A 14,171-nucleotide genomic window follows, 5' to 3' on the forward strand; every position below is an offset into this window, starting at 1 on the left:
ATCAGGCAATCTTATCACTGCCATTCACAGTATCTGTATTTTGCCGTTATTATATTCTAGTCAAGTACATGTCAGTGGAATTGAAGACACAGAAGAAGAAAGAATTAAAGAAGCTGCTGCTTATATAGCCCAGAGGAATCTTCTTGCTAGTGAAGAGGGACTCACAACATCCAAACGGTCCACGGTATCAAAACAGTCTACTTCCACTCTTCACCAGGAGGAAGTTTTTGAGAAGAAGTCAAGGAAAGTTGCAATTCGAGAAAAGGCAGAGCACCTGTCACTAAGAAAAACAGTAAGAAAAGACAATTTAATATAACTTACAAAAGGAGAAATGCATGCGATGTGTGTGTATGTGTGTGTGCGTGTGTGTAGACTGATTTGTTTCAAATGAAGACACATGATTTTGTGGAGAAACAAACAGGAAGACATCAAAATAAATAGGTCAGAGAAAGACAAACTTAATTGTTTTAAATTCCAAGAAATTTTAAGTTCTATAGAAATTAATGTTCTAAATAACCTTAAGAAGTCCACCTTAGAGAAATACAATATGTCCTTCAGTCTTAAAATGTTAAAAATTAAATGGTATATTTGTTTGAAAAGTAGTAAGGAGTATGCATTTGATTTCAATACTATAGTCAGGTTCCAGATGGAAAAAATATAATTTTGGTTTCTCCTTGTTATTTTAGTAGTGCAAGTTACTTGGATTTTATAACACTTTGATTTTTTTCAGTTGGAAGAAACTGAGGCATTTCATAGAAAGTTGAATGAAGATCATCTTCTCCATGCTCCCGAGTTTGTCATCAAACTTCGTTCCCACACCGTTTGGGAGAAAGAAAATGTAAAATTATACTGCTCAGTATCTGGCTGGCCAGAACCTCGTGTCACATGGTATGTTATCTTTATGAAAACTAATAGAATCAATTAAACAAAGTTAATTTTACCTGTAAAGAGAATATTCAGCCTTATAAATAGGCAGGATTCAATGAAAACTTTTACAAATTTGTATCTATTTTTTTAAATAGTGAAGAAAAGATACTGGGATTAATATTTTATGTATAGGAAGAACAGTCTTGCATATATTATAATCCATTATGATATTTTATAATCGTATTATACAGATGGGTCTTTATCTTATATCCAGGATTAAAATTTCATCAACACATTTACATATGAAGAAATATATATATTTATAACTGCTATGGACCATAAAAATTTGTTCTCATTAAATATTGGTATCATTTTGTGAGACGAAGCAATACTGCCATTTAAAAAATAATTAAAGCCCAAAGGGCTCCAACTTTGGTCTCTACTCCTTACATGAGCTCAGGTCTCATTGTGTTTTCTAAAGCTAAAAAAAAAAAAGTGGGGATTTTTATGAAAAATATCACTGAATATGGGGCAGAAGGAGTTTTCTTTAAGAATAAGCATACCTTTTCTCCTTCCATTGTATATCCTATTGCAATTGTCAATGATTTTTTGATCCCTATGTTCAGAATTTTCCTGTTTTATGTCATAAATGTCTGCCACAAAGAAAAGTATGAAAATGATTGAGGCAACTCATAAAGATGTTTTCCACTTTATTCTCTGACATGAGTATTTTGCATGCTGTTTTCTTATCCTCAGGGGCAGTGGCAAATGTACTCTATGTTGTCATATAAACACTACACTGGGCAGCACTGTCACCTGCTGAGCCCCTGCCTCCTTTCCTTTCTTACCCTTCATCTCGAACGTTGGTCAGACACCTGACTAGCATGAATGGAGATAGCTGACAAGACAGACCCTGTCTAAGGTTGTTCTTAAGGAGCAGATAGTGAGTCTTTAAAAAGTCACCTATGATATCAACCTGCCTCTGATAATATTAATATAGTTTTAATATGGAACCAAGCCACTTTGTGATTATTTTGCTGGCATTTATGCTCTTTTGGGTCCCAAACTGCAGCTTTGTGGGTCTAATACTGAAGACAAATATGAAAGAAAGAATGACTTTCCTGAATAGAAGAGGGTAAATTATGGAAATAAGTTTGTGATAATGCTTCATGCAGTCATGCTGCCTCTACTTGTAGCAGTTAGGTCCTTAGCCACATCTTTCATGGGCATGTGTTCCTTGGGCCTGGCTCCCTTAGAACCCTTTCCAAAGAGAGTTTAATTCCAAGTTTCCTCTAGGCACCCTCATATCATGGAAATCCTTGAGGGCCAACAAATGATGTGAACACGCAGCAGCTGCTCTTTGGTTGTCCCTCATACTCACCAAGCCCATGTAAACGGAATCTAGAGGTTACCTGGAGATTTCTAAATGACAGGAGCACACGTCACTCACCATGGCCAGGTGTAGAGATCCTGAGGTGCACTGTCCTGTTCCCAATCCACTTTGAAAACAAAAGGAAGCCTGTTTAGGCCTTGGGTGCAGTAGAAAAGTTAGTTGCAGAAGATGCTGCTGCACCATTTCAGTGAAGCTGGCCACCCTGAAGGAGGGCTTTGTCAACATAGAAAGAAAAGAATATATGTAGTAAAAATACCAAAGTTGTTTTCCTTAATAAGCTATCTTTATATAATAGCTTGTATAAAAAGCTATATATTGGTTTAAAGAGGAGGGGAAAAAATTTATGTTTGTATAGTCAGGAAACTCCACACTCATAGATTTCACATCCACAGATTCAATCAACTACAGATTGAAAATATTTGTGGAAAAAAGATCCGAGAAAGTTTCAAAAAGCAACATTTGAATATGTCACATGCTAAGCGCTATGTTGAATCCATGAAAATGAAGTTTTGTGAGGGCATACCTTGTTGTAGCCTAGGTGCAAATGTAGGTTACATGCAAATACTATGCCATTTTATATAAGGGATTTGAGCATCTGTGGATTTTAGTATCTTCAGGGATCCTGGAAACCATCCACTGAGGATACTGAAGGAGGACTGTATTTATTTTATTTGCATAAAGGAGCTCAGGAAGAAGATGTAAGAATCTAAGGAGAACAGTTAACTCTGGGGAAGAGCTGGGTAGAAGGCAGGAGAGTATGAGGAAGAGGACTGTTCCCTGTGCAACCTTATACTTTCTGGTTCTTGACCATACAAATGTATTGCCTAGTCATTTTGAAAAAATTATATGAAATATGGGAAAAGAGGAAAGTTCTCCTTAAAAGGAGAGAATTGAGTTGTAAGAGCCAGATTTCATTGGATTTCCAACCCAAAGTCTAGATCAATTTTATCAATGAAAATATGTGTTCTGTGGGGAGTTTCACACAAACTCATGGGAGCATATGTTGGTATTAGTGAGCAGCATTCATTCATTCACACACTCAACAGCAATTTTTTAAATCTATATATGGAACTGGGCCAGATCTTCAAGAGAGATGCTTAAAATATATGTTTGGAATTCTTCACATTGCCCGTAAAGTCATCTGAAAATAGACACTTAAAGAAATTGTCATTGGCATGATAATAACTTAAACTCTGGGGATGAAATAATATGAAAAATATATCTTAGGAAGAATGGAGATTTGGAAAAACCTTTTTCTATTTTTGCAAATTATAAGAATTTATAAATTTCATTAAAGAATTACATACTGAATTGGTTCATAAGAGTATAATTATTCACAATGTAGAATTTAAATTTTGCAGTTTCTACTGTATTATCTTAGGAAAACAACCTACATTTAAAATAGTTAACAACTATTTGTAAGTTTTAAGTACTTCCTAACATAAAGGTCTGGGGTTTGGTTTAGATTTCTTATTTATGTAATTCTAAAATCTAACCAAATGGGATTGATTTCTCCTGACTAGTTGACTTTTAAAATGGGTAATAACTACTTATTCAAAACATAAAATTGGAGTCTAAGCAGTAGTCACCTTTGTGGAAAGATTAAACATGATAAATGTCATTTTGGCATGCATTATTTGCTGATAGGAAAAAAAAACAGAATGAAGCCTTTTTACTTGACCATGCTTTACACCACCAGAGAGCCTTCACTGTTACCCTCATTACCAAAGTCAACCCAATAGCAAAACAGACATTTGTTTAACAGAATTGAGTGTCTGCTGCACACATAAAGAGTATTAGTATGTAAATACTTATAGTAAATGGAAGCTCGTTAACTGTTTGTAGCCTCTACAGGAAAATGATAAGGAAAATAGTGTACATCTGAATATTCACAAGAATTTCAGAAACTTCTTGCCAGATAATCCCAGGGTGCAGATTGCTTTCCAAAATTAGCTGATGACTGTCCAGTTTGGAATTTCACTTTCCAGAAATAACAGGCTGTGAAGCATACACAGAGCAGGCCACACACCCTTCCTTCCTCTCCTGACTTAATGCTGAAGATAGCCAAACTCAAGGAACCCTGAACCTGAATGCCTTGGTGAAGTCCTTGGAGAATAGAATTGAATTGCTTCTTAACTTACTCCTTGTCTGCTGCTTTAAAATAGGTGATTCTTACACTAACATCTGGAGTACCAGAGGAAAGACCAGAAGATCCTCAAAGTTGGGGGGGGTTGAGTGTGTGTGTGTGTGTGTGTGTGTGTGTGTGTGTGTGTGTGTGTGTGTGTCTGTGTGAGAAACCTATTTCATGGGCCAAGTAGTCACATTAGAAAAGTAATTAAGGAGCTAAGTCAGGTAGTACTGAAGAGCAAGGAAGGCGAAGCAACCCTGGGAGCTGCAAAATACTGTTTTAACTCAAACTTTATGGAGATACAAACAACTTCTTTAGTCAGAAGCCAAATCGAGTGTCACTCAGTTTTGGGTCAACTGGCATATGCCACAGGCTTTGGTGCCATATTCCTCATATTATGCTAAAAAGAACTACTAAAAACACCCCAGCACATGAAAAAGCTGAGCAAGAGGGAGCTTCCGAGTCAAGTGTGAAATTTCATAAACCAATTCAATCAGAAGAACATGTTGATGAACAGATCCTACCCTGTCATTCATCAAAATGAGGAATGCTGGAAATTGGAAGCGGCCACAGATTTCTCTTTCCAGGCCATCCCTGAGCAGATAGTCCTGCCTGGCTGGGGCCTCTGGTGAGGCAGCTGGCTGGGGCTGCTTCCGGGCTGGCAGGAAGTGGCTCACAGAGCGCTGTGATGTTAGGTTGATTATACTGCTATGACTGCCACACAACTGCAATTCTTTTTTTTTATTTCACTTAAAAAAAAAGGTTTTACTTTTCCATTACAGTTCACATAGAATAGTAAATAAGTTTCAGGTGTACAACCCAATGATTAGACATTTATACAGCTTAAAAGCAATCACCCCAATGAATCTAGTACCTATCTGAATCCATACAACTGCAATTCTTAAGCCAGTCCAGCTCTCTCATTTTAGACCTGAGAGAACTGAGACATAGAGAGCCTCAACTTACTGTTTTCATATGCACTTATTTTAAGCTATCCATATCATGAAATTTGTTTGTCAGAACTCTGTTCCTTTGACCAAAAATTAGGAAGCTATAATTAATTTATTGCATTACTACAATAATTCCATTCAATCCGATTTAATAAACAATGAGTGCCTAATATGTGCTTCCGACTCATATTTCCTTGACTCTGGGAATAGAAATATGGATCAGACATAATCCCCATCATTAAGGTAGCTTAGTAGAAGTGATGCATGTTCAGCTATAATTTAATAAGTGTTGTATCTTGCAGTTTGATCCAAGTAACACTGATGCAGAGAGAGAGGAAAAATTAATATTGTGTGGGTTTTTTAGGGAAAAGTTTATTGAAGAAGTGGCATTTGATGTGAACCTTGAAGGAGCAGTTTGGATCTTGCTAAATGGAGGAGAATGATACATTTCAAAAAGTATAGAAAATTGATATGTGTTTTAGCAACATAGAGCCTGTGTGCACATGTGTGTGTGTGAGTGTACAAAGTGGAGAGAGAAACTGATTGAAGGTTATTTTATTTCCTTCTCTCCCTTTCCACCACTTTCCCTGATCCCAAATCTCCTTGTAACCATATCCAGAAGTCTGAAGAAATAAAATGTAGCTAAATAGAGAACAAATGGAAAATGGAAGTATCACATGTCAAGAGCCAGACTGCCTGGGTTCAAATCCCAGCTCTGCTATTCCTAGCTGTGTGAACTGGGACATGTTACTTTTCCTCTTCAAGACTTGGTTTCTTCATCTGGAAAATGATGTTAAAAATAGTTCTGCCTCATGTGCTTGTTGTGAGGTTTGAATTTACTGATCTATTCATAAAGCACTTACTACCTTGCCTGGCTCATAGTAAATGCTCTGTGTCAGTTGTGGTTAGTAATGTTATTTATGTTATCTGTGCATGTAAAGTGAGGTGTCTGAAGGGAAAACAAGTAAAATCCAGCTCCTCTTTTGGGCAGAAAATGGCTTAAGGAGGAGAGCCTGGTTTGTCACCACAGCCACTGGCTACTGAGACCATGAGGATGTGGTAAAAAATCAAGGTGCCACTTCTGGGCTTGGGAGAAAGTGTCTCAGGAAGGTCCCCTCCATGTAGCCTCACTCTCTGAGGCCTGAGAGGTTTAACTTGGGATAGGACAGCCAGAAAAAGGGAATCAATTTTTCAGCTTTTATTTGTCAGAAGTTTTTTTCATGATTAATATATTTTAAGTTCTTTCAAGCCAAGAACAATGCTTGCTTATGACAGAATAAAACATTTAAATATAATGAGCTTCCAATACAATCATATTGTTTTTTAACAACATGCAAGAATGTTAGTAGGAAGAATGTTTTGCTTTCATCCTACATAGACAGTGAACAATAAAATGCTCAGCACAAAAACTTCTTCTCTGTTGTGTCAACAATGATCAAGTTTTCCTTTAGATCTTTTATTGAACTATAATATGCACACAAAAAGTGCATATTATAAATGAAGGTAGACCTTTGATGAATTTCTGTAGGCTGCACACACCCGTGTAACCAGCACCCAAAACAAGAAACCAACTGTTAAGAAAAAAAGAAACCAACCATTACCACTACCCAAGATGCCTCCTTCATGTTCTGCCACCCACTCCTCTACCCCTCTACCCTGGAGGAAATCACTTTCCTGACTTCTTCCAGCATGAATTGTTTTTTTCTGGTTTTGTACTTACGTAAACACAATCATTGCACTGCGTACTCTTTGGTGTCTGCCTCCTCCATTAACATTGTATATGCAGGATTCGAACGCACTGTTATGAATGGTCAGCTTTTTAAATGTAATTTTTATGATGAGTGACAGGAAAGTAAATACAGTGATAAGTTTTGTTGTATTACCGTGCATTTTATTTAGTCTACCATAGATTTGCGTTTACTGAACAGATCTTGCTGCCGACATCAGTGCCGTGTTTACAGGGGTCCCTTCAAGAACAATTGTATGTGTGTGCACTTTTAATCATGAAGCTGTTTACACTTTGACTTAATTCCTCTTGTTTCCATCGTCTCATAGGTATAAAAACCAGGTGCCAATAAATGTCCATGCAAACCCTGAAAAGTATATTATAGAAAGTCGATATGGAATGCACACGCTGGAGATTAACAAGTAAGAGGACATCAGGGTCTGTGTGTGTTGCCTTCATATCACTTAGGGAGGCACCTCACTGCTCCATTTAATAGCTGCCCTCCTTCTTTGTTCCCAGTGAAGCACAGTCACAATGGGGGACATGCACATGCATTGCTCCTCCAGGTGCCCACTGAGAGTGACAGACATGACTCATTCTTGTCAAGCCCACTTTACCTACTAAAATGATCTTATGTTTGAATTCAGTCAAAGATATTGAGGAAAAAATAATTTGTATCTTTTTATTTATATTTTTATATACAGGCAAGTTTTTCTTAGACATCATTAAGAACATAAGTTACATAAATAGACATTTATATTCAATTATCTTCTCAGAGTTCCCAACCAACATCATCATCATCACATTCTTTTGCCTTTAATCAGTGAAGTCCATGGCAGTTGGTTTGGGTGACAATGAAAGTAAGCTGGACTAGGAGAAATTGCTTTCTCTTTCAGCTCACCAGAAACAGTGGAAAACGATGCACCCACACTATCAACCTATAGATGGAGGCCGGGTGGACATTGGGATGTTTTTAAAGCAAAATTTGAAAGAAGAAGCCTCTATTGATGTCTGTAAACTTTCAACAAGAAATAAGTTTATACAAGTGAAACTAAACTTAGAGGGATAAGGAATAACACAGACATGGGTAGTGATAAGACACAAAACAACCTGCTTTGTAATCTTAGCCTGTTTGTCTCTCTGTGAGATCATGATCTCCTTAACTCCATTATTAAAGACATCCTAATTTCTATATTATAACTCAGAAGAACTTCCAAATGACAGTTCTTGTGTTGTGCTGTGGGCCAAAGCTCCAGGTGTACCCTGAACCTTAGTAAAATTAAGTGATAAATAACTTGTTTGTACTTTGAGGCTAGAATACAGAACAACACATTAGACCCCCCTGGATCTGGCTTATGGCTCAGGGAGGCTGTGGAAGTCTACTAGGAGAGGCTGTTTCTTTCCCTGTCTGTTGCCCTGTCTCCCCCAGATGGAACTCACCCTGAGGGAGGCCAACAGGGAGGGTGTCCCCCCAGTTTATTACAATACTGTTCACACTGTAATGTGCATGCTTAGCATTTTGCTGATGTTTCTTGGACATTATAAATGAACCCAGGCTAGGGTCACAATGAACTATAGGTCTTCTCCCATTCTCACTGCTGGCTTGAATCTGCGGTAAATCTCTTGAACTGCATGAAATCCCACAGGGAGCCAGATCAAAGAGAGTAGCTTCATCAAGAGTTCCTTAGAATCACATGTTAGCCACTGATTTGCAGTGTGTCATGGCAGGAAAGAGGTCCTTGAAGGAAGAGCTAGTAATTATGAGGAGTATCACTGTGATGGCCACTCATTTCTATTTGTTCTTTTAGATGTGATTTTGAAGACACAGCTCAGTACCGGGCCTCAGCAATGAATGCTAAAGGAGAGCTTTCAGCATATGCCTCAGTTGTGGTAAAGAGTAGGTTTGCTGGACTTGCTTTATTCATAATATACTTTTTATAATTACTCTCATTGCTAAAAATAAGTCAAGAAGCAGTTCACATGTATTTCTGCTTTCTTTTCTAGGATATAAGGGAGAGTTTGATGAGACTCGCTTCCATGCTGGGTTTTCTACCCTGCCCCTTAGCAGTAAGTTTAAAAATATATTTGCTAAATGCTGTCTCCATTTAAAATACAGCATAATATTCTGTGCACCTGAAACTAATATGCTATTGTCAACTATAATGGAAAAATTTTTAAAAACTCATGGAATTGTACACTGGAAAGGGTGAAATTTACTGTATGTAATAATGCTTTAGTAAACCTGACTTTGAAAAAATGGGAAAAATAAAAAATAATATAATAAAATAAAATACAGCATAATGAGCTATTCTATAATGCTGAAATAAATGCATAGTATATACTATAATATATGCTAGTATAAAATATATATAAAATAGCTATCTATGGTTAGTTTTATATTTTTAGGTTCTTTGGTTACTATTCTCTTTCTGAATATAATTGCTTTGTTCAGGTTTTATAAAAGCCGAGATGTGATGGGTTAAAAAACTCAAATACTTTTATGACTTTCTGAATTAAATGAGAAGAATCATTGCACAACCCTGGGCAGTGATTTACACACACACACACACACACACACACACACACGAGTCAGGACCATAACAGAGCAGCTTTCCTCGTCCTTAAATATCCAGGTCAGCATCATCTCCTTGAGAAAAACACCTGGACCCCCTACTGCTGCCCCTGCCCTCACCCATTCAGAGTTGGGTGTCCCTGGTGAATCCACAGCACGTCGGTAAGAACCTCGGTTACACTGTTAACTGTTACAGTTTTTCTCTCCCAGTGGCCCGTGAGCCACTTGAAGGCAAGGCTGAACCTTTTATCTTTAAACCCCAGCACCTGACACCGAATAGCTATTCAATAATGAGTGAAAAAATAAATACATGAATTTATGAAATGCAATTTAAATTGAAGTCATGTGGTTAAATAACAAGCTATTAAAATATTCCAATTAGTGGTAATTTGTTTATTTGTGAACTTTAGTTATTTCATCTGCATCAAAACTTCTTTTCATGGGAGGCAATAAAAATAAAATCCTTATGCTAGTTTGAATAATTAGATGCTTTCAACAATCAGACTGAAAAAGGTAGACAAACCCTAACTTCCTAATTTCCAAACATTAAAAAAGTGGTAGTTTTGAAAATGACTGATGAAGATACTTTCTCATGGGTCAGCTTTTCACTTAACTGGTTAGTTTGATATCTGTAGATGATCTACTCTATCAACTTTAAAAAATAACTCCTAATTTTAATATTTCAGTTATAATCATTGCCATCAATACCATGGGCAGGAAGGGATGATGAGTGGGAGTGAGGGAGGAGCACATTCCAAATCATGCCCTTCTCCTATGATTTGATTTATATTGAGACAGAATGGATGGAGATCCTGAAACTATGACTTATCTCCCAATGTCCCCAAGACTAGCCTATTAATGATTACACAATTTTCTGAATGCCTCTTGTTCATTCTCACTACCATTTCATCATCATCCATGTTCCTCCCATTTCCCTCTTCTCCATCAAGTCAGGGTCTGAAAGCCCAGCACAACTTGACTCCTCTAATGTCTTAACCTTTCTGAGCCTCCTCTGATTGGCCCCTGCATTCAGTGCAATTGTTGCCAACATAGAAAACAGAAGACTTTTTATCAATTTATTCAATTATTATTTATAGAGCATCTGCTATGTGCTAGGTACTGGTTTAGGTGCTCAGAATATGATGGTAAGTGTCATAGATAAAGTTCCCTGCTCTTGGTTCTGTTCCATGAATTAATATGTATTGATTAGTTGTGTCAGACACTCTACTAAGACTTTTTTTATAGGCCTTGATTCATTTAGTGCTCTCCCAAAGCTAATAAGAAGTACCTTTTTATCTGTGACATGCAGATGAGGAAGCAAATTAGAGAGATTAAATCATGGGAGAAGAATACATATAGTGGCAGAGTAGGGACCTGTAACCTGGTCTTTCTAATTTTAAACCATATTCTAAGCCAGGGGTCAGCAAATATTTTCTGTAAAAGACTGGATTGTGGGCCATTCAGTTTCTGTCACAACTACTCAACTTTGCCATTGTAGCACAAAAGCAGCCACAGACAGCTGGTAAATGAATGAGCATGGTTGTGTTCCAATAAAACTTTATTTATAAACATCAAAATTTTAATTTCCTATCACTCTTCATATGTCACAAAATCTTCTTCTTCTTTTGATATTTTGCAACTGTTAAAAAAATTAAAAGCATTCTTAATGGTAAACAGGAAGCAGTCTAGATTTAGCTCACAGGTTTGCCAAATCCTAAACCTCAGGCCTATTGTAACCCTTATCTTTGCTTCCTAAGGCAGTTTCAGAACCAGCCCTGCTTCCCAGTGAGGAAAGTCTGATTAAGTTGTTTTGCTTTTTGATTTCAGTGGGACATCATCATGTAGAAGTGGGGCAGATAAGACATACTTCAAAGAGAAGTTATTCCCCAGTTGGTTAGTGGTTGCCTAACAACACAAAAATTCAAGGCAACAGCATGTACTGGTTGACAGCACAAATTGTGGAGACATACTGCCAGTGTAAACCCTGGCTCTGTGTGGTGCATGTGAGCAGTTAGTCTTCCTATGTTGCTGTTTCCTCATCTATAAAATAGAGATAGCAATGGAAACTACCTGATAGGGTTTTTATGAGGCTTGAGTTTAATAGATATTAAACATTTGGAACAATACTTGGCACAAGTTGAACTCAATAAATATTGGTTTGCTCTTTTAAATAAATAGTAAGAAATCTTAGGGAGAAAGAGATGAAACATAAGAGAAAGTGCCTGAGTTTTAGAGTTGGGCAGGTATGAATTTGAATTTGAATTTTACATGTGATACCTTTGAAACCTTGTCATTAGCTATATATTTGTGAATTTCTACATCCCCACCTGAAAGGAAAAACTAATATCTATGCCATGACATTTTTGCGAGGATTAGATAACATGTCAAATGTAGTATGCCTGGTGTTGTAATAACCCGCAATAAATAGTCATTATTTTCTCAAGCCCTTTTCTTTGAGAAAAGAAAAAAATAAAACCTGGGAGAGTTTATGATGCAGGCATTTACATAATCTATAAATAAGACATTTCTAAGAAAAAAATTTAAAGTTACAATATTTTAAACCTTTTAGTATTCTCCATTGACATTTCTTATATTTTTTAATTTAGATTATGAAAGAAACAAAAGCAACTTACTGGAAAACTCATTTTTATGAATAATTGATATGGTTATTTGTTCCAAGATTATAAGCAGCAGTTTAAATGAACTCAGAATCTAAAATTAAAAAGCGCATATGTATTGAATATATCTCTGCTAACTACTTAAGTCTAAGCTAAATGTGGTATTAATTTACATTTTATGTAAGGCATTAAACCTGACCTTTAAATTCTATTAATTAAAGATAAGCTTTTCCGACCAATGAAGCAAGAATTGTCATACTCAGAATTTCCATTTCTCATGACATGTGAATATGCTATGTACTTCTTTTATAAGACTTAATTTTTGCCCAGATAAATCATTTGACCAGTATTTATTGTAACTGCTCTCTGCCAGTGCTTATTAAAATGCTTATGTCTCTTTGATGAGAAGAAATAAATTACTTATATTTGTTTTTGTTGTACCCAGCTGCCGTGACCCCTTATGGTTATGCATCCAAGTTTGAGATCCACTTTGATGACAAGTTTGATGTGTCTTTTGGGAGAGAGGGTGAGACGCTGAGTCTAGGCTGCCGTGTAGTTATCACTCCTGAAATTAAGCATTTCCAGCCAGAGGTCCAGTGGCACAGAAATGGTGAGCCTTGATAACGAATTCTCACTTAGGTCCTTACTCACGGTGGTCACAGACTGGGCTTGGCCCCAGATCATGAACGTCTGTAAGACTGCAGATCTGTTTATCAGAACTGGCAGAAACTAAACATTAGAGGGCATAACCTATTGAAAGTTTAAAAAGTTTTTTACATACATATAAAGGAGCAGAACTTTCATAGTGTATTTGTGGAAATTATAATTTGTCACCAAGTAAAATATGGAAAGGATTACCAAAAAAAGTGATTTTGCTTATGTTACTTGGATATACATTCATTTTGTAAGTTAATTTTATTTGGCAAAATAAATGAAGTTTATGGAGCATGTCAGTTGTGCATGGGGGCACCTGCGGCAGTCTGTGGCACTGTGGAGTCCCAAGGCAATGGCTGGAGCCCAGATCTGGGCTCAGACTGAAGCCAGCATGGCGGTATCAATGGTGGACATGTCCCCAGAGAAGGAGAGGGGCAGCATGGGAACCATCAGTGGGAGGCCAGCTTGCCAGGCAATCCCCAGAACTTATCTTTGTGGGGTCTGCACAGAGAGCGGATCCCTGGCCTGAGTGCTGCCAGGAACTGCCAGCAATCAGGCAGTGATCTCTGCCAGTAAAATATTACAAAATAAATGCATGTATGTAGATATTGCAGTAAAACACATATGGCAGTTGGTAGGATTCTTCAAAAAGTTTAGAATCGCTGGTTATGAAAGCTGTGACAACATTGCAAAACAACTACCTACAGGCTTAGAAACAGAAATTGAGGTAAAAAAAAAAATTATTGTCAGAGAGAAGGGAAGGGAGGGAGGAAGAGAGGGAGAGAAATGTTGATATGAGTGCCCCAAGTGGGTACCAACCACGCAACCTAGGCATATTCCCTGACTAGGAATTGAACTGGTGACCTTTCCCTTTGCAGAACAACACCCAACCAACTGAGCCACACCAGTCAGGGCAGAAATTAAGTATAAAGATTGTCACAATCAATGTAAAAGCATAATATTTTTATATGAAACTTTGGATAAAGCAGTTACTAACAAAGAAGATAATTTTTAAATTAATTTTTCCTCCTCCTTGAAGAGATAGTGACAGAATAGTAATAGGATGCATAAACAAGTGTTTGAATGATATACCAACCGTGAAGTCATTTTCATTTTCTATGACCCTCACAAATTACAAGACATGTAAAAGAAAACATTAAAATGTATTAATGTAAATTTGCACTTAAAATTCAATTTAGACTTACATGAAACTGACTTGTATGTGTTAAATCTCATTAGAAAAATTGTTTTTTAAGAATAATC

General features: G+C 36.9%; 1 protein-coding gene across 2 annotated transcripts in view; it reads left to right on the forward strand.

The window, feature by feature from the left end:
• MYOM1 (myomesin 1) overlaps positions 1-14,171 on the forward strand; it is a 138,431-nt gene that overhangs the window by 36,392 nt on the left and 87,868 nt on the right. For both annotated transcript variants that reach the window (XM_054583405.1, XM_054583406.1), the window contains exons 4-9: positions 61-292; positions 731-888; positions 7,394-7,486; positions 8,873-8,961; positions 9,069-9,131; positions 12,700-12,864. In XM_054583405.1, the coding sequence (XP_054439380.1) occupies positions 61-292; positions 731-888; positions 7,394-7,486; positions 8,873-8,961; positions 9,069-9,131; positions 12,700-12,864 (800 nt within the window). The remainder of the gene's footprint in view (positions 1-60; positions 293-730; positions 889-7,393; positions 7,487-8,872; positions 8,962-9,068; positions 9,132-12,699; positions 12,865-14,171) is intronic.

The sequence above is a fragment of the Pteronotus mesoamericanus genome, unplaced genomic scaffold, assembly GCF_021234165.1.
Source record: "Pteronotus mesoamericanus isolate MK-2021 breed Mesoamerican mustached bat unplaced genomic scaffold, CSHL_Meso_final contig_74, whole genome shotgun sequence".
NCBI lineage: Eukaryota > Metazoa > Chordata > Mammalia > Chiroptera > Mormoopidae > Pteronotus > Pteronotus mesoamericanus.